Raw genomic sequence first — 22,590 nt, 5'->3', positions numbered from 1 at the left:
GGGAGTGGAGGTGCTTCAGACATGGTAAATGCTTATCTTTTAACACCTCTTTTTCCTCCTACACAAGATCCTCTGAGCTACTGAGATGACAAAGGATTGTGTGGCCTGCCCTCGCTATAGTAGAAAGAAACAAAAGAAAAAAGAAAAGCATTTGGTGGCACACTTGGAGAGGGTAGTTATTAACAATATGTGCTGAATGGAGTGTTGGTGATTAAAACCTAGCGTTTAATTCATATAGATAAAATAAATTAAATTAGTTGTGGACCATGCTGCTGCCGCCTCTTTGGCTCCTGCCTTCCTCTGAATTAAGCCTCCAAAGATAACTAAATGCAAACTTTTAATGGAGCAGGTATGTGAGAAAGTGAGAAATGTGACTACTTTAGCATTAGGGATTTGAAAAATAATGAGAAACTTGAAAAAGTAAAATTGTAAAGTAAAGTTATGGTGTTAAGTGAAAGGTTAGAAGGGAAAGACAATAGTGTGGTGGGAAAAAGGTAATACAAGTGAATAAGTGATATTACTGTAATTATTAAATGTGTTTAATTTCAATTTATTGTTTAAATTATTTTTGTAAAAAATTGTTCTAGTTCCTGTATATTCTTGTGTCACAGTAAGCACTGAATCTTTAATTTGTTTGCATTTCTAAAAAGTGCAATTTTGTTGATAAAATGGTGGCGTTACCTTCAGGGGGTCATCAAACATCATTGTATGTTACAGCCAATCTCTGTCAAACACATCATAGGGGTGTGTATGTAAACACAAAATACATACTAGCAAGCACTCCGGGTATACTTCCATTATCTGTTGTTACCTCTTGTCTGTAAAGATTTCTGCTTGCCCTATAATTTTACACTGACCAAATAAAGGTTAAGTTTTATTTATTCTCTAACGCTCTCTTCTATCATTTTTGTGGACTTATTGTTTTGCCTGGATGAGCGTTAGTATCCTGCCATGTCCCCTTAACTATCTACAGAAAAGACACTACTGCTTTACACCTACAGCTTCATGGAAGCGCTGTAGGATTTCGGATTTGGTGTATTTTGTGTACACGTCGCTGAGGTGGTACCCGATTGGAGGAGATCCGTGTGTGATGTCGGATACGTCATCAGCTGTGCCATCCGGTTGGAGGAGGTCTGTGAGTAACGTTGGACATGCCACCTGGTTTGGCATTGTTACCCGATTGCTCTGTGAAAGGTCCGGTGGATATACAGCAGCTACATACGGACATACCATACAGCTTAACGAGAAAGTAAGGTACGACAACTGCACCATCTGTTTTGGAGCATTACTCCCTCCCTTGACCTCGCTTATACTTGTAGACTATCGGAGCTCAGTGAGGAGGAGGTGAGATTTGTTTGTCCTTTTTCACAATATATCAGTGGACCTTGTATGCGGATTGAGTTCTTCTGTATATTATACACCTTTATTTTATTGGTGTGTATTTGAGATGGGACATTAAATTATTTAATATTGTCTGGATGTGTCTCTCCCTCACCCTTTTCTCTTGTGTGGTATACCATAAATATGAGTCATGACAAGATATGCCATAAACAAATTAGTTCACCGCCTCTAACTGCTCACAGACATTGTCAAAATTGGAACACGCATAATAGATGTTTGTGTCCAGATCTGACAGGCAGTGTAGTTATCATCTGGCAGATCATTACTAACAATACTGTATATGATTATACATGTGTCTATCATCACTGATATGAGAGATCAAAATCATGTATAGCTAAATCAAACTCTTTATATACAATATATTACCTGGACTATTAGAATGTGATCAAAATTAAATAAATGAATAAATAAATATATGGGGTACAATACGCCTTCTAGCCCTATTAACCATCTATTAACCACTAATATATATATATAAGAAGGGCAGTCCCAAGACTTTAAATCATCACTTTTTATTCCAAATAGAATCTTCTTACAACATAGGTCTATGTTTTGGCTCTCTATGGAGCCTTTGTCAAGACATTTTAGTATTGATCTGTTAAAAAAAAGCTAAAAAAAGCTAAATCCAATTTTCATCACAAATGTGTATTTGTGATAAAATTAATCCACATCTCTACTTGCCATATACCATATCCTTTTAACCCTTTTAAAACATACTTATCAATATTAAAATTATATATTGTTATTAAAAAAGTGTATATATGTGTGTGTAGTATTTTATTTCGAAGTGTTTTTGATCTGTTTTGTGCAACTTTTTTTTAAACCATTACAGTTTACTTCAGGTCTCAAGTCGAGCTAAATATTGTTGCGCCGTTTCGGCTTTTGCTTGAGTTCAAACTATAACTTTCAATTTGTAGAACAAGCGCAAATTTGATAAATCATAATATCCATTGAAAGTATATCCTGCGCTCAAGGGAAATCGGGTACACTAACCCTTTTCTTTTCAACACACTTTACCATGGACTTGTAATATCAAAGTTGTGCGCAAATAGTAGCGCAGTCAGGCTAAACTGATTATCACGTGCTAATGATCATTAGCACGCCACTTGTAATATAGCCCCTTAAGTTTTGTTGCTGTGCTCAGTTTTGCCATTGTATATGATTTGTATGTCTTCAGCAACCTCACTTTGTTAGCAGAGTTTGGCTGTTCCTTATCCAGATTTATTCCTCCAACACAGCTGTTTTTGTATTAGTTAATGATTATGTTTTAACCTACATATTAAATTGATGATCATTAGTACCTGTTCAGTATAATTGTGTACTTATGCAGCAGACTATATGCCTACAAATACCATCACTTTTGCAAGTGTGACTAGAAGCCTTGATGCTGTTTTGAAGGCAAAAGTTGGCCACACCAAATATTTGTTTGATTTAGATTTTTCTTCTGAGCACTCACTTTGCATTTTGTTAATTGATAAAAAGAATACTTTTGACATTTTTTGTTTATAAAACATACTTACTTCATAGCATTTTTTTCACACCTACCTAAAATCTTTGCAGTACTATATTACATTTTACAACCAGTGGCCCAGCACATTGACTCCATATTGCAACCTATGGTCAGACAAACTAAATCATTTTTGTTGGATACCAATGAACTCATTACACAGTTGAGAGGGATACAGATCTCAGAGGGAGATTTACTGGTCAGCTTGGATGTTAATAATCTATACACAATTATTTCACATGACAAAGGACTGCAAATGGTCAAAATCCATCTCCTTGAATTTATGGATTACACGGGACCTATTTAATTGAAATATGTTTGAACAAGAACTATTTCAAATTTGAAGACACATATTATGTAGACAGCAGGGACGGCCATGGGCTCCAATATGTCCCCAGCCTATGCGAATACATTTATGTCCTCTTTTGAGAAACAATATCTTTGGGCCCAACACGAACCATCTATTATCTTCTATCAAAGATTTGTCGATGACATCCTCCTTATATGGAGGGGATGTCGTGAATCATCAGAAACATGGTTCACCACATACAATAATACTGACTCTACAGTACGATTTAAGATTAATATTGATTAATAAAATTAATTTGATTAATATTAATAAGATTAATATTGAGGAACACAGTGTACTTTACCTTGATTTGCCTATCTTTATCTAACAGAACTCACTAGGTACTACACTTTATACTAAGCCAACTGATCGAAATTCCCTGTTGAGGGCTGAGAGCTGCCACCCACCCTCACTTATTAAGGGCATTGTTAAGTCACAAATGATCATGGCATTGAGAAATAATTCACATACAGAAGCAGGGGTCTCCCAGTTACTAGAAGTCAGAGATAGATTTCTAGTAAGGGGCTACAAAACACAGGTGGTTGATGGAAGAGGTTCAACACTATTGTCAAACAGATTTGATGCAAACAAACAAACAAACAAACAGAGAAAGGGAAGCTGCGAACGAAAAAACTAATCATGGTTATCACATTCGCACCCAACACCACCCAAGCGGGTACCACTCTGAGGAAACATTGGTCTCTGTTAACTTCTGACCCTAAGTTACCTTGTGTCACAAATACCAAACCAATAGTGGGCTATAGAAGAGGGACCAATTTAAGGGACCTTATAGTCAAAACCGATCCTAAACCATGTTACCAACACACACAGAGGACCAACATTAAGGGTTGTTACAAGTGTCTAGGTTGTATGACATGTAACTGTTTAATTGCCACAAAGTCTTTTCATCATCCCCACAGGAACAAAACCTACAAGATCAGGTACTCAATTTCATGCAATACAACACATGTGATCTACATTCTTATTTGCCCCGTGCCCTTTATTATGTTGGTAAAACGCGGGGCACTATGAAAGAACGAATGGCCAATCACAGATCGGCTATTAGGCAGGCGCTGGATAAAGGTCATTCTTACCAACCTGTGGCACATCACTGCTTGGAGAAATCACACCTGATATTGTCTATCAGGATCATCCTCATTGTTCATGTCCCTAAACTGGACAGAAGGGGAGACCGGGACAAACTTCTCTTGAGACGGGAAGCTGAATGGATGTACAGATTGGAAACCATCTACCCCATGGACTTAATTCTATACCTGATTTTAAGGTAAATATATAGGAGATGACACAAGACACAGACCTGGGGTGCAGTATCTCTGTGACAGTGGAGACAGTTGTAGCCAGGTTTACGGCAAGCCTTTCAGTCTGTAGGTTCTCCAGATATGCAACTGGGGCTGGGGTGTTTACTAGGTTTGGTATTTGATACTGTGGGCACCCTGACATTCCACTGTTCCACAGATGAATGGGAGTCACACAATCCCATTGGTGTCCCCTATTTGAGCCTATAACGTGTTATAATTTATTATCATCAACCAGATTCCAAAGAGTTGAAGACATAGATGTATACGTCCAATATAATAAGTTCTGTTATTTTTGTTTGTTCAAGACATTTGTATATATTGTATATAATGGCTATGACACTGATTTGTATAACCATCTGTTACAGAATATCACTACATCTAGCATAGCATATAGATGGTAGGAGTTTATGGGCTATAACGATTGCCCAATGGTGCACTTAAACATTTGATATATAAGATTTTCTGGAAATGAGTAACTAACAAAGATGTTGAAATGGTTATCATACATGATTTAACATGTGGTGAACCCTACATCGGAGAGTTCTCTGGCCAGTTATTTGTCACATGATTTGTTTTGACACATAACTTTGATGACAAAATTAGTTGATATATTTTTTACTCTTTTATGGTGCACTAATATGTTCACAGGAGACTCCTTGGTTGTGGACATACGTATAAGCATTCGCAATCAATAGCTGTAACATATCTCAGCCTAATGTCACTATCCCTTTAAGACTTCCTTCCATGACTGCTGGTTTTGGGCAGTATTTACATTCAGCTTGCCTGCCTGATTAATCATTCATGCACCTGATTCCCTCAGCCTCTTTTTAAGCGTTCTCAGGTTTAATGTGCTTTGCATTAACTTTGAAGTTGTGATCCTGAACAACAGAGGTCTGTGACTGTTTCCTGCATGTATTTACCAACCATTTCAAGCTACAGCATTTTCTATTACCAATGCTTAAAATCATCAAATCGCAAGTATCCAAATAATTTCATTCCTGGACTCTGCTACTTAACAAACTCTGAACTTTATTATAAAACACAAGTATGCTTTTGGTTATCATCATTCTCTAATTACAACAACAGCATCTTACTTCGAACTTTATAACTATTTCTCTGCTACAAGTTCTCATTTATGAAATATCCTGCTGCAAATATGTTAACATATTCAGAACTCTGCATTTATGTGTTCAGTTAAAAGCTTTCATGTGATTCTCCAATATATGCAAAAACAGTAATTAATGCCTAAACTTGCAGCTTGTTTATCACCTGTGCTTAATACTGACATACAGCTTTATATAATATTTTGTACTGTGAACCTGCAACAAACCTTAGTTTATATCTAAGTGTCAATCTTTTACTAGTTTACTCTGAAGCCTGAACATTCCACATTGCTATATTTTCCACTCATTGAATCCTGCAGCTACTCCTATTAACTAACTATAAGTCACAGTGAAGCCAGATTATATTGTATACAAATGTTGCACTCTCAATTTATTCTACAATAACTTCTAGCAACTATGAATCACAGAATATCATCTATCCACGTCCAGGATACTCTTCCCTGGGTCAGGGGTCAGTGTCTTCAAATCCCTACCACTGCCCCGAGGGTCTGTGTCCTGAGCGCATGTACACCGGATCATGACAATAGCGTCTGCAGTTACCATGGCAGCCATGTTCTTTATCTCATTGACAGGCATTTTTAATTTTGGATGCACATACACTAGAATGTGTTCACACTGTGTGTGCAGATATGTTTCTTTGATTTTTATTTTTCTGTACATAAGGGCCTATTTATCAAAGTGTCAAACTGAAAATATGCTGGAATTCTGCATTGTAATTGCTGCAAGATTAATCTGACCTAGTTATCAAAGCAACATGAAAAAGATATAGAGGAGCACAGACCAGTGTTTTTATGCCAGTGAACAAATGTATTTACACAGTGGCGCCATAGCGCTAAATGAGTGAATAGTTACACATAGAGGGGAGGGGATAAACAACCCGGGGTTAAATACAGAAATAGTGTCTCACGAGCTGAAAAGTAAAAGGTAGACGTGTTTCAGCATATAGCCTTACTCTTTACCTGAGTTAAAAGTGTGCAATGTGCTAGTTAAAACTATCAGCCCTGTTTCCCATTGGATAACAGGTTCACACTCCCTTCTTTATATTATTCAATGGGACTGATTCGAAACTATGAGCTCATTAAAAGAGTAAACATTGGGTGATATTGACCTGTGGATCGGTAGCTAGTAACTCACAACCAGCTAAATCAACCTGTGTGTATAAATTATAAATTATAAATACAGTTTACCTGCAATGACCCACAGTCAATAGCCAGACCGGGTTCTGCTGTGTGTGCTCACCCACACACTGTGCTAATTGTATTAATCAACAATGCAACCACAGGAAGCACTCCAACTTCCTTAACTAGTATAATGGTGCTGTGTTCAGTGAGCGCAAAACACAGACAAGAACAGAAACGCCTTGTACCCATACATTGTTCTCTTGTTGATAATTCATTTTATATTTATTTTTTTCAAACCCACTCTGTCTCCCAGCCATATGAGAAAACCATATTCTCTATTGGCCAGACTAATGGGTAAGGCAGAAGGGCCAGAAAGAGGGGGAAGACCCCCCCCCCCAACAACCAGATAGGAGTGGATTGATTTACTGTATGATAGGTATAAGCCCCCTCACCAGCCTACACAAACACCATAACAACTAATAAATGGACTGTGTCTAATAATGAATAAACTAATCAGCCATACTATAAAGTGCCATGCAAAAAAGAGGGAGTAATGGCAAAGGGTTTAGTTACCCGGGATAAACTTTGAATTGTAAGGACAAAAATTAGCAGGTAAGGGGGTTAGATTTGAGGTATACTAAGTTGCACCCAATTAAATGAATAAATAGATGTTTGGACAGATAGAATCCCCAACCCCTCAGGGTGAAGACAGACAGCACCAGATGTGGTAATTACCATTCACATAACAAATGAACTATACACCTGTGGGCAAGCAAGGTCTCACCAAAAATTGATGAGATCAAACTCTGAGTTAAGGCCCTCTGGAACCCTGGTCCTCAGCTTGAAGATCCAGAAGGCCTCCCTCTCCACCAGCTTGTGGGTCCTGTCCTGCCCCCCCCCCCCCCCTAAGTGGTGGTATCCGCTCTATGATGGTCTATGTAAATGATGCTGTACTTTTCAGGTGTATGCCAGAGAAATGGTTCACCAAGGGAGTGGTGAATACACCTGCCCTTATGTCCGCTAGGTGCTCTTTAATACGGGTTCTTGCCTCCCTGGTAGTTAACCCTACATATTGAAGAGAGCAATCTTTGCAGTTAATCACATATATAACATATGTCTACCTGCAGTTAAGGCAATAATCTATCTTAAATGTTTGACCTGTAATCATTGAGCTGAAATTTCTCCTGTGGCAAGCCTGTCACATGCCACACAGGTACGATGATGGCAACGAAACGAAAGGTGCCCTTACAGCTCAACCAAGAGGAGGTAGAAGACCCTTCTGGTAGTCTGGTAGGTGCTGCTATGTTGCCAATTGACCTATTCTTCTTATAAGAATATCTTATTCCTTTCTCAACCACTTCTTGCTAATTATCTTCTGCAGATAGTAATTTGTAGTGTTTGTCCACTATCTCACAAATGTCTATACTGTCTCTGGAGTACTCAGTCATAAAGATTACTTTATCACTGTGACCCTCTAAGGACTTACGTTTGTCTATCCTGCTCTTAGAGGGTCCCAAGAGACTGTCTCTGGAAATACCTCTCACAGTATTTCTGGCCTTGGATATCACTGAACTACTATACCCTCTGTCCCGGAGTCTCCTGGTGAGATCATCCACTTGTTTCTCATAGACATCTGCCTCACTACAGTTTCTCTTGAGTTGAATGAACTGACCTTTGGCTACACACTTGAACACCCCTTGGGGATGGCAACTATCCGCATGCAATAGTGAATTCCCTGAGATGGGCTTGTGAAAAGTTTCTGTTGTAATACTTTGGCCAGGAATACCCCTCAGTGTTACATCAAGGAAATTGATAGTGGTGTATTTCATTGGTACAATAGTGGTACTTAACATCAGTAGCTTCCGAGAGGAAGCATACAGACAACTTAGGAATACCGATGATTACATCAGTTTGTCGGGTGATCCGACAAAATCATACCAACGACAACTGTCCTCCCTTGTAGATGATGGAGTTGAACTGGGGTTTATTGATACAAACACACAAAATTACTTAATGGTACCTAACCCGGCTATTGCAACATTTAACCATCTGCCAAAGGTTCATAAGTCCACTGAAAATGCACAGGGTAGGCCAATTGTAAGTGGCATTGGCTCCCTATTGGAGCACCTATTGGAGTGGCTTGATTATGTACTACAGCCCTTGGTGGGATCATTGTGGAGCTACTTATCTGATACGAAACATGTGTTGAATCTCCTCTCTCCTGTGGTCTGGCAGCCCCATTACATATGGCTTACGGCTAACGTTAAGTCACTATTCACCTCCATACCACACGACAGAGGCCTACAGGCAATTTGCTTCTTTTTGGAAAGACAGTATAGAACAAATTCCAAGTTTGTGGATTTTGTAGTGGAGGTGACCGGTTTCCTTCTTGGTCATAATTATTTTGAATTTGGGGGGATTTCTTTCTCCAGAGGCGTGGGACAGCTATGTGGGCAAAATTTGCCCCCACTTATGCCAACCTTTTCATGAGTTGGTAGGAGTGGTCCCACGTCTATGGGGAGGGAAATCCCCTCAGGAAAGAAATAATTTGGTAAGGTCGCTTTATAGATGATCTCCTCTTCATTTGGGGGGGTACTTAGACTGCATTACAGGCATTCATAGATAGCCTCGATGATAATTTCTTGGGCATTAATTTTACCAATGAAATACAACACACCACTATCAATTTCCTTGATGTAACACTGAAGGGTATTCCTGGCCAAAGTATTACAACAGAAACTTATCGTAAGCCCATCTCAGGGAATTCACTATTGCATGTGGATAGTTGCCATCCCCAAGGGGTGTTCAAGTGTGTAGCCAAAGGCCAGTTCTTTTGACTCAAGAGAAACTATAGTGAGGCAGATGTCTATGAGAAACAAGCGGATGATCTCATCAGGAGACTCCGGGACAGAGGGTATAGTAGTTCAGTGATATCCAAGGCCAGAAATACTGTGAGAGGTATTTCCAGAGACAGTCTCTTGGGACCCTCTAAGAGCGGGATAGACAAATGTAAGTCCTTAGAAGGTCACAGTGATAAAGTGACCTTTATGACTGAGTACTGCAGACAGTATAGAGACATTTGTCAGATAGTGGACAAACACTTCAAATTACTATCTGCAGATGATAATTTACAAGAAGTGGTTGAGAAAGGAATAAGATATTCTTATAAGAAGAATAGGTCAATTGGTAACATAGTAGCACCCAACAGACTCAGAAGTGAAGGGTCTTCTACCTCTTCTTGGTTGAGCTGTACGTGCACCTTTCGTTGCCATCATCGTACCTGTGTGGCATGTGAAAGGCTTGCCACAGGTGAAATTTTCAGCTCAATGATTACAGGTCAAACATTTAAGATAGACTTTTGCCTTAACTGCAGGTAGACATATGTTATATATGTGATTAACTGCAAAGATTGCTCTCTTCAATACATAGGGTTAACTACCAGGGAGGCAAGAACCCGTATTAAAGAGCACCTAGCGGACATAAGGGCAGGTGTACTCACCATTCCCTTGGTGAACAATTTCTCTGGCATACACCTGAAAAGTACAGCATAATTTACATGGACCATCATAGAGTGGATCCCACCACTTAGGGGGGGACAGGACCGCAAGCTGGGGGAGAGGGGGGCCTTCTGGATCTTCAAGCTGAGGACCAGGGTTCCAGAGGGCCTTAACTCAGAGTTTGAGCTTATCAATTTTTGGTGAGACCTTGCTTGCCCACAGGTGTATAGTTCATTTGTTATGTGAATGGTAATTACCACATCTGGTGCTGTCTGTCTTCACCCTGAGGGGTTGGGGATTCTATCTGTCCAAACATCTATTTATTCATTTAATTGGGTGCAACTTAGTATACCTCAAATCTAACCCCCTTACCTGCTAATTTTTGTCCTTACAATTCAAAGTTTATCCCGGGTAACTAAACCCTTTGCCATTACTCCCTCTTTTTTGCATGGCACTTTATAGTATGGCTGATTAGTTTATTCATTATTAGACACAGTCCATCTATTAGTTGTTATGGTGTTTGTGTAGGCTAGTGAGGGGGCTTATACCTATCATACAGTAAATCAATCCACTCCCATCTGGTTGTTGGGGGGGTCTCCCCCCTCTTTCTGGCCCTTCTGCCTTACCCATTAGTCTGGGCAATAGAGAATATGGTTTTCTCATATGGCTGGGAGACAGAGTGGGTTTGAAAAAAATAAATATAAAATGAATTAACAACAAGAGAACAATGTATGGGTACAAGGCATTTTTGTTCTTGTCTGTGTTGTGCTCACTGAACACAGCACCATTATACAGTTAAGGAAGCTGGAGTGCTTTCTGTGGTTGCATTGTTGATTAATACAATTATCACAGTGTGTGGGTGAGCGCACACAGCAGAACCCGGTCTGGCTATTGACTGTGGGTCATTGCAGGTAAACTGTATTAATAATTTATTTTATACACACAGGTTGATTTAGCCGGTTGTGAGTTACTAGCTACCGATCGACAGGTCAATATCACCCAATGTTTACTCTTTTAATGAGCTCATAGTTTCGAATCAGTCCCATTGGATAATATAAAGAAGGGGGTGTGAACCCGTTATCCAATGGGAAACAGGGCTGATAGTTTTAACTAGCACGTTGCACACTTTTAACTCAGGTAAAGAGTAAGGCTATATTCTGAAACACGTCTACCTTTTACTTTTCAGCTCGTGAGACACTATTTCTGTATTTAACCCCGGGTTGTTTATCCCCTCCCCTCTATGTGTAACTATTCACTCATTTAGCGCTACGGCGCCACTGTGTAAATTAATTTGTTCACTGGCATAAAAACACCGGTCTGTGCTCCTCTATATCTTTTTCATATTGCTATATTGTGGCCTTTGAGTGAGAACAGGCAGTGGGTGTAAGCGTCACTGCAGGGAGATCACACTGCAAGGGTCGAAAGCAGGAGGAAAAGAAACCGGCTCTGCCGCCATTGGAGGCGGTCTCAAAGAAAGTACCCGGACCGCTCAGCAGGACTGCGTGGCATTGAATCCACGGAGGAGGAGCAGATTTCAGAATTGCCACTTCAGGTGAATGCCTTTAGAGTCCAGAGAAATCGGCAGGTATGTGCCTTGTTATACACTGTGTCCTGGGGAGTCACATTGAATTATACCTTCAGGGCACCAGTTTGTGAAGCCGTGTATTACCATTGCACCTCAGCAGAGATAGGGGAATTCTCTATGGAGTGGTTATCTTCTGCTCTGTTGTATGAGCAACATTGCATATGGTTTATTGAGACTGTCGCTTTCATTCATATGTATATGTGTACCATCATCTGTGATTACCCACCACCAGTAATTTCCCCACCACTGTCACATTAGTTATCAAAGCCTCAAGATCGGCAAATGTTAAAATTTGTGATGTAACATCCCGCTATCTCAATTCGACGCAGATCGATGCTTACGTCATTACAGATCTTCAGATTACACATTTAGCTCTATTTGACACTTTTCCCCATGTATCAAACATTTAACAGGTACGCTCGTGGCTATTCCGACGCATCATACCTGATTTTCAATCCACCACCCTTGAGGCCGCAGATGCCATAGAAATAAGTGGGAGTCTGAAAGCACCGAAAGCTTATGTTCAATGCAGCAAGACAATGAAGTATACCCCATTAATTTCTATGGTAGAAAACAAGTTACGTTTACACCTAAAACCCTAACATAAATCATGAGTCTAAACACCCCTAATCTGCCGTCCCTGACATCCCGCAACCTAAATAAAATGTATTAACCCCTATTCCGCCACTCCCGGACACTGCCGCCACTAAATAAACTTATTAACCCCTAAACCGTCAGCCCCCCACATCACAAAAAACTAAATTAAGCTATTAACCCCTAAAACTAACAACCCCCAAATCAGCTTTTTTACCTGGCAAAAAAATACAGCTATTAACCCCTAAATCTAACAACCCCCAAACTTTAAATTAAAATTACAAGATCGCTATCTTAATATAAATTAAAACTTACCTGTAGAATTAAAATAAACTAATTTTAAACTATTAATTAACCTTCCCTAACTATTATACTACAATTAAATTTAACTACCAATTAAATAAACTAAATTACATATTAAAAAAACCTAACCCTACTAAAATTATTTAAATATACAATCAAACCTTATTAAAAAGTACTAAATTACTAAAAAAAAAAAAAAGGTTACGAAAAAAACAAACGAAAAGCCCCCCTAAATTATGAAAAAGTCCCCCCAGAATAAAAAAAAACCCCTAGCCTACAATAAACTACCAATGACCCTTAAAAGGGCCTTTTGTGGGGCACTGCCCCAAAGATATCAGCTCTTTTACCTGGCAAAAAAAAATACAAACACCCCCCAACAGTAAAACTCACCACCCAACCAACCCCCCCAAATAAAAACCCTAACTCTAAAAAAACCTAAGCTACCCATTGCCCTGAAAAGGGCATTTGTATGGGCATTTAGCTCTTTTATTGCCCAGACCCTAATCTAAAAATAAAACCCACCCAAAAAAACCTTACAAAAACACTAACCCCCAACGATCCACTTACAGTTGTTGAAGTCCCGCTTGAAGGATCCATCCAGCCAGCGAAGACCTCATCCATGCGGTTGCCGCCGTAAACTGAAGCTTCAATGCAAAGGAATGCAATTCAAGATGGCGTCCCTTGCATTCCTATTGGCTGATTGAGTGTTAAATTCAAATCAGCCAATAGGAGGAAAGCTTCTGAAATCCTATTGGCTGTTCAAATCAGTCAATAGGATGAGAGCTACTGATATTCTATTGGCTGATTTGAACAACTAATAGAATTTCAGTAGCTCTCATCCTATTGGCTGATTTGAACAGCCAATAGGATTTCAGAAGCTTGCCTCCTATTGGCTAATTTGAAATAGGAATGCAAGGGATGCCATCTTGAATCGCATCCCTTGCATTGAAGCTTCAGTTTACGGCGGTGACCGCAAAAAGAGGAGCTTTGCATCAGATGGCTTCAGGACGGACCCGCTCCACGCCGGCTGGATAAAGGTAGAAGAGGCCGCCTGGATGAAGACTTCTTGCCGCATGGATGAGGACTTCGCCTGCTATATAAAGATAGAAGAGGCCGTCTGGATGAAGACTTCTTGCCGCATTGATGAGGACTTCGCTGGCTTGATGGATCCTTCAAGCGGGACTTCAACAACTGTAAGTGGATCATCGGGGGTTAGTGTTAGGTTTTTTTAAGGGTTTTTTGGGTGGATTTTATTTTTAGATTAGGATATGGGCAGTAAAGGAGCTAAATGCCCGTTTAAGGGCAATGCCCATACAATTGCTCTTTTCAGGGCAATGGGTAGCTTAGGTTTTTTTTTTAGAGTTAGGGTTTTTTATTTGGGGGGTTGGTTGGGTGGTGGGTTTTACTGCTGGGGGGGAGGGGTGTTTGTATTTTTTTTGCCAGGTAAAAAAGCTGATATCTTTGGGGCAATGCCCCACAAAAGGCCCCTTTAAGGGCCATTGGTCGTTTATTGTAGGCTAGGGTGTTTTTAATTTGGGGGGCTTTTTATTTTGATAGGGCTATTAGATTAGGTGTACATTTTTTTATTTTTGATAATTTGGTTTGTTATTTTTCGTCATTTAGTGTTTTTTTGTAACAGTTTTTTTGTGGTAATTTAGTACTTTTTAATAAGGTTTAATTGTATATTTAAATAATTTTAGTAGGCTTACTTTTTTAATATGTAATTTAGTTTATTTAATTGGTAGTTTAATGTAATTGTAGTATAATAGTTAGGTTAATTAATAGTTTAAAATTAGTTTATTTTAATTCTACAGGTAAGTTTTAATTTATGTTAAGATAGGGATCTTGTAATTTTAATTTAAAGTTAGGGGATTGTTTAGGGGTTAATAGCGTAATTTAGTTTTTTGCGATGTGGGGGGACTGACGGTTTAGGGGTTAATAGGTTTAGTTAGTGGTGGTGATGTGGGAGACCAGAGGTTTAGGGGTTAATAAGTTTATTTAGTGGCGGTGGTGTCGGGGAGCGGCGGAATAGGGGTTAATACATTTTATTTAGGTTGCGGCGATGTCGGGGGTGGCAGATTAGGGGTTATTAGGTTTATTATAGTGGTGGCGATGTGGGAGGGTGGCGGTTTAAGGGTTAATAGGTAGTTTATGGGTGTTAGTGTACTTTGCAGCAGTTTAGTAAATAAAGTTGGGAAAAACATGAATAACAGCATCATCGATGACTGTTAGTTAACAATAGTTTGATGCTCATCACCCCGTACTTGGTGTGCAGGTTTTTGATGGCTTTGTTTATAAATAAGGAGAGTGTATTGAGATATGCGGCCGCAGTGTTTGGCGATGTTAGGCAAGCGTATTGACACCTGCGAATGCTATATAGTTGACACTTTGATAAATATCCCCTATAGTCTTGTATATTCTTTTTACTCCGAAACCAGAAGTAAGGTCACTTCTGGTCCAGTGGTACGCATGGCGTGCGTTCCAGCTAAGAGCATAGCGTATTTTAATTTTATGTTCACAGCAGGTTTGGGTCAATTAATTTATTCACTTTATACACTATATAAGAGTGTTGTTTGGCACATTATTTTTATACTGATGAAGGGGATATATTAAAAGGGGATATATTAGTCCCCGAAACTTCAATACATTTTTGACTTATTGATATCACAAAAATACTGTGAGTGCATTTTCTTTGGTTTCTATACTCTGCATATTTGCACCCAGGTAGCTGACCCAGGAGAATGTATTTATTTTATGGAATATATATACAGGGAGTGCAGAATTATTAGGCAAGTTGTATTTTTGAGGATTAATTTTATTATTGAACAACAACCATGTTCTCAATGAACCCAAAAAATTAATTAATATCAAAGCTGAATATTTTTGGAAGTAGTTTTTAGTTTGTTTTTAGTTTTAGCTATTTTAGGGGGATATCTGTGTGTGCAGGTGACTATTACTGTGCATAATTATTAGGCAACTTAACAAAAAACAAATATATACCCATTTCAATTATTTATTTTTACCAGTGAAACCAATATAACATCTCAACATTCACAAATATACATTTCTGACATTCAAAAACAAAACAAAAACAAATCAGTGACCAATATAGCCACCTTTCTTTGCAAGGACACTCAAAAGCCTGCCATCCATGGATTCTGTCAGTGTTTTGATCTGTTCACCATCAACATTGCGTGCAGCAGCAACCACAGCCTCCCAGACACTGTTCAGAGAGGTGTACTGTTTTCCCTCCTTGTAAATCTCACATTTGATGATGAACCACAGGTTCTCAATGGGGTTCAGATCAGGTGAACAAGGAGGCCATGTCATTAGATTTTCTTCTTTTAAACCCTTTCTTGCCAGCCACGCTGTGAAGTACTTGGACGCGTGTGATGGAGCATTGTCCTGCATGAAAATTATGTTTTTCTTGAAGGATGCAGACTTCTTCCTGTACCACTGCTTGAAGAAGGTGTCTTCCAGAAACTGGCAGTAGGACTGGGAGTTGAGCTTGACTCCCTCCTCAACCCCAAAAGGCCCCACAAGCTCATCTTTGATGATACCAGCCCAAACCAGTACTCCACCTCCACCTTGCTGGCGTCTGAGTCGGACTGGAGCTCTCTGCCCTTTACCAATCCAGCCACGGGCCCATCCATCTGGCCCATCAAGACTCACTCTCATTTCATCAGTCCATAAAACCTTAGAAAAATCAGTCTTGAGATATTTCTTGGCCCAGTCTTGATGTTTTAGCTTGTGTGTCTTGTTCAGTGGTGGTCGTCTTTCAGCCTTTCTTACCTTGGCCATGTCTCTGAGTATTGCACACCTTGTGCTTTTGGGCACTCCAGTGATGTTGCAGCTCTGAAATATGGCCAAACTGGTGGCAAGTGGCATCTTGGCAGCTGCACGCTTGACTTTTCTCTGTTCATGGGCAGTTATTTTGCACCTTGGTTTTTCCACACGCTTCTTGCGACCCTGTTGACTATTTTGAATGAAACGCTTGATTGTTCGATGATCACGCTTCAGAAGCTTTGCAATTTTAAGAGTGCTGCATCCCTCTGCAAGATATCTCACTATTTTTGACTTTTCTGAGCCTGTCAAGTCCTTCTTTTGACCCATTTTGCCAAAGGAAAGGAAGTTGCCTAATAATTATGCACACCTGATATAGGGTGTTGATGTCATTAGACCACACCCCTTCTCATTACAGAGATGCACATCACCTAATATGCTTAATTGGTAGTAGGCTTTCGAGCCTATACAGCTTGGAGTAAGACAACATGCATAAAGAGGATGATGTGGTCAAAATACTCATTTGCCTAATAATTCTGCACTCCCTGTATATATATATATATATATATATATATATATATATATATATATATATATATATATATATATATATATATATATATAGTAATAAAAAAGTGACCACACCACCTAATAAATGTTAAATGCTCAGGCACGGGATAGAGTCTGGCCCGTGGCTCAATAATGACAGCTTGAATTTTCCTGTGTGACACAATATAACACGGATTACAAACACCATTAGTAATTTCAAGTATTTACAAGTATCCTGGGTCCATTACAGGACATCACACGCTATAAATGACCGGACTGAAAGTTCGTAAATTACAAAGTATCCGGATTCAAGTGAGATGACTATGTTGTACTAATTCTTTCAACACATTGGATACAGTTTATTCTTTTTTAATGAAGAGAATTATCTTGTGCTTTCTTGAAATGAAATTGCTATAAGATTTCTTACAAGTTATGAGACAGGTGCTGCTGTCCTTCACTCCCTGGGGACGCCCTGGGGGTGTTTTTCTGTTATTTATTTTTCATCTCATTTTTTGATTTTTACTTTAGGATTATATGGTACGGATATGTTTGGTGGATGGGGTTTGTGTGGATTTGAATGAGTGTATCTTTGGTCTTCTCCAACGGTTTTCTAAGTAATGTCCGATTGATCATGACATAGTGTGAAACCATTAAAATTCTTTGCTGAAAAAATTGCTAAGACTCATTGGCTTTGATTATTTAGTATTATATATATATATATACTGTATATATATATATATATATTTTTTTTTTTTTTTTTTTTTTAAATAACTTTTTTTCTAAATGAAGAAATTAGGAATTTGAAGTATTTCTATTCAAAACACATTAAAAAATGTTACAAATGAATAAAAATTAGACATTGAAGGGCTCAAAAGTGTGTATGTATGTATCTCTCTCTCTCTCTCTCTCTCTCTCTCTCTCTCTCTCTCTCTCTCTCTCTCTTTATCTACATTAGAGCCCTCTGCAGTTGAATACATCATATCTCAAGCGCACCCTATAACTTTCAACTTTTAATATGAGTGCTATTTAGCACTATCTCCCTTGAAAGTATAGATTGACTAGAGTGATGTCAGTGGTGCTAAGCTTTCTCTGGTAAATGAGATTTACCATGGATTTGTAATATCAAGTTTCGTGTTAATGTTAGTAATGCTAACTTAGCATAGTCCAGCAATACTTCTTATCACGATCCGCACTGTCATTATCTCACCACCTGTAACCTACCCCTTTATTAAGTAGGACAATTAGGGGCTAGGTGGGTGTTAAAAGGACACTAAAGTCAATATTTAAATTGATTCAGATACAGCAATTTTAATCAAATCATCTATTTACTTTTATTTTCTAAATTGTTTTGTCCTCTCAGTATCCTTTGTTAAAAATCATGACTAGGTAGTCTTAGGAGCAGCAATGCACTACTAGGAGGTAGCGTCTGATTGTCTACACAGATATACTTTTCTCCAATGGCTCAGCTGGTGTGTTCAGCTAGCTCTCAGTAGTGCATTGCTGCTCCTTCAACAAAGGACACACAGAAAATGAAGCAAATATGATAATAGAAGTAAATTATAAATGTGTTTAAAATGGAATGCTTTATCTGAATCATGAAAAAAATTTTTTTAGATTTCATGCCCCTTCAAATGAAAGGGACTAATTAGAAATCCTGGGTGCTAGAGGTAGGACGTAATTTCTCTGAGGGCATGGTACAAAATATGACATCTGGGATCTAGATGTGTGTTGGATGCAAATGTTTCGGGGTCTCTATTGATAACCTGAGAGTCTCTGTTGATAAAAATTGAAAACAGGACTGTGACTTATAGCTAAGAATACAAAAAAAGAGACAAGAAGGGCGCCCCCTAGTGTAGCCAATAGAGTAAATTATAAAACAGGTGGAAAAAATGATACTTACAAATCCCAAAGGCAAATATATCCCTAGGTAAATAGGCTGAGAACTCACAGTGTCCCAGCGCACTGCATTCCGAAGTGTACTGCTCCTTTCGTTAACCAGATATGGAACAAGGAATCTAAAAATGAGCACATGAAAAGGGTGCCTCCTAGTGCAGATCAACCATATACTAATATCCCAAATAATGTTCCAATGGATCAAAGGGTACTCACACTTTTGTAGGCACTGACAAGTGCTATTCACACAGGCTGGGCTATTAGTAGTGGCCCAGGTCACTAAACAACCAGCAGACGATGCTTGATATGAAACACAGCCTGTTAGGACTCAAAATAAATGCTGCTTACAAAGTATATTAAAAAAGTATATATTTGTATAAAAACAAAGTGTACAATTTAAGAACAATGATAAAATACAATAGCACGAAGATGCGACGCGTTTCTCGGTGTCTACTGCGCCGTTTCCTCAAGCATATATATAATGTAAGTGTGAGTACCCTTTGATCCATTGGGGCATCCTTTGGGATATTATTATCTGGTTGATCTGCAGTAGGAGGCGCCCTTTTCATGTGCTCATTTTTATATCTAAGAATATAATAAATAAGTTAATAAAGCTCACATTCCTTAATAAAATATTGTACTCTTTTCATTGTGCCATCAAGAAATGTAGTAAATGTCTGTACATGAGTAACAAAGAACCTAGCTTTTTTTTTTTTTTAAATGATAAGCCTTAATGCATCTGAATTAATATCCATAAGAAGTGACATACACATACTGTTTAAATAAAGAAAACATATTACATTAGAACAATTTATAGGAGAATATTGAAGGTTTATAGCTTACCGCCATATCACTTTCTGAGGTAATTTTGCAAGGGCGCCGGCTAATTTATGTGCAATGTCTTCTGACAAATATTTTACACCAGCTCCAAAAGAAACCAGAATAAAACCATTCTCATCCACACTGTCTGCCCAAGTTTGGAGATCCTATTAAAGATTAAAATGAAGAATTATTATTGCTACAATATATAGAAATATAATAACATGCATATGTTTTTGCCACACTAATTTTTCTACAAACAATCGGCTAGATTACGAGTCTTCCGTTAGCCTTAAAAAGCAGCGTTGAGGGGTCCCAACACTGCTTTTTAACGCCCGCTGGTATTACGAGTCAGGCAGGAGAGGGTCTTCCGCTTACTTTTTTCTGCGATTTTAGCTTACCGCAATTGCGTATCCTATCTTTTTAATGGGATTTGCCTAACGCCGGTATTACGATCGCCTGAAAAAGTGAGTGGTAGACCCTCTACTGGCAAGACTCCTACCGCATGTAAAAGTCAGTAGTTAAGAGTTTTATGGGCTAACGCCATAACATAAAACTATTAATTAAAGTGCCAAAAAGTACACTAACACCCATAAACTACCAATTAACCCCTAAACCGAGCCCCCCCACCACATTGCAAACACTTAACTAAAATGTTTAACCCCTAATCTGCCGACCAGACATCGCCACCACTTTAATAAATGTATTAACCCCTAAACCGCCACACTCCCGCCTCGCAAAAACTAGTTAAATTTTATTAACCCCTAATCTGCGATCCCTAACATCGCCGACACCTACCTACATTTATTAACCCCTAATCTGCCGACCCCAACGTCGCCGCTGCTATATTAAATTTATTAACCCCTAAATCTAAATCTAACCCTAACACTCCCCTAACTTAAATATAATTTAAATAAAACAAAATTAATCCTATTTAAAACTAAATTCTTACCCATAAAACAAACCCTAAGATAGCTACAATATAATTAATAATTACATTGTAGCCATCTTAGGGTTTATTTTTATTTTACAGGCAACTTTGTATTTATTTTAACTAGGTACAATAGTTATTAAATAGTTATTAACTATTTAATAACTACCTAGCAAAAATAAAGAAAAATATACCTGTAAAATAAATCCTAACCTAAGTTACAATTACACCTAGCACTACACTACCATTAAACTAATTACCTAAACTACCTACAATTAATTACAATTAAATTAAATAAAATAAATCACTAGAAAAAAACACACTAAATTACAGGAAATGAAAAAGTATTACAAGAATTTTCAACTAATTACACCTAATCTAATCCCCCTAATAAAATAAAAAGCCCCCCAAAATAATAAAATTCCCTTCCCTATACTAAATTACAAATAGCCCTTAAAAGGGCCTTTTGCGGGGCATTAACCCAAAGTAATCAGTTCTTTCACCTGTAAATAAAAATACAATAACCCCCCAACATTAAAACCCACCACCCACATACCCAACCCTACTCTAAAACCCACTCAATCCCCCCTTAAAAAAACCTTACACTACCCCCTTGAAGATCAACCTACCTTGAGATGTCTTCACCCAGCCGGGCACAAGTGGACGCCCAGAGGGTCCAAAGTCTTCATCCTATCCGGCCAGAAGAAGACATCCTGACCGGCAGAAGGCTTCATACAGGCGGCATCTTCTATCTTCATCCTTCCGGAGCGGAGCGGGTCCATCTTCAAGACATCCGACGTGGAGCATCCTCTTCATCCGACGGCCGACAACTGAATGATTGGTCCTTTAAGTGACGTCATCCAAGATGGCGTCCTTTGAATTCCGATTGGCTGTTAGAATCCTATCAGCCAATCGGAATTAAGGTAGGAAAAATCCTATTGGCTGAAGCAATCAGCCAATAGGATTGAAGTTCAATCCGATTGGCTGATCCAATCAACCAATAGGATTGAGCTTGCATTCTATTGGCTGTTCAAATCAGCCAGTAGAATGCAAGGTCAATCCTATTGGCTGATTGCATCAGCCAATAGGATTTTTCCTACCTTAATTCCGATTGGCTGATAGGATTCTATCAGCCAATCAGAATTCATGGGACGCCATCTTGGATAACGTCACTTAAAGGACCAGTCATTCAGTCGTCGGCCTTCGGATGAAGAGGATGCTCCACGTCGGATGTCTTGAAGATGGACTCGCTCCGCTCCAGAAGGATGAAGATAGAAGATGCCGCCTGGATGAAGCCTTCTGCCAGTCTGGATGTCCTCTTCTGGCCATATAGGATGAAGACTTTGGACCCTCTGGATGTCCACTTGTGCCCAGCTGGGTTAAGACATCTCAAGGTAGGGTGATCTTCAAGGGGGTAGTGTTAGTTTTTTTAAGGGGGGGATTGGGTGGGTTTTAGAGTAGGGTTGTGTGTGTGGGTGGTGGTTTTTAATGTTGGGGGTATTGTATTTTTTTTACAGGGGAAAGAGCTGATTATTTTGGGGCAATGCCCGGCAAAAGGCACTTTTAAGGGCTATTTGTCATTTAGTATAGGGTAGGGAATTTTATTATTTTGGGGGGCTTTTTTTATTTTATTAGGGGGATTAGATTAGGTGTAATTAGTTTAAAATTCTTGTAATTCTTTTTTTATTTTCTGTAATTTAGTTGTTTTGTTTTTTTCATAATTTAGTTTATTTAATTTAATTGTAATTAATTGTAGGTAGTTTAGATAATTAGTTTAATTACTACTGTTAGCTTTTTGCATAAAGTTCTCTCTCT

General features: G+C 38.7%; 1 protein-coding gene across 1 annotated transcript in view; it reads right to left on the bottom strand.

Annotated features, from left to right (window-relative positions):
- UGT8 (UDP glycosyltransferase 8) overlaps positions 1 to 22,590 on the bottom strand; it is a 268,405-nt gene that overhangs the window by 30,053 nt on the left and 215,762 nt on the right. Inside the window, exon 3 of the mRNA XM_053703588.1 lies at positions 19,869 to 20,011. Coding sequence (XP_053559563.1) covers positions 19,869 to 20,011 — 143 coding nt within the window. The remainder of the gene's footprint in view (positions 1 to 19,868; positions 20,012 to 22,590) is intronic.

The sequence above is a fragment of the Bombina bombina genome, chromosome 2 (assembly GCF_027579735.1).
Source record: "Bombina bombina isolate aBomBom1 chromosome 2, aBomBom1.pri, whole genome shotgun sequence".
Taxonomy (NCBI): domain Eukaryota; kingdom Metazoa; phylum Chordata; class Amphibia; order Anura; family Bombinatoridae; genus Bombina; species Bombina bombina.
Note: the sequence above shows the minus strand (reverse complement) of the source record. Positions and strands in the feature narration are given on the sequence as shown.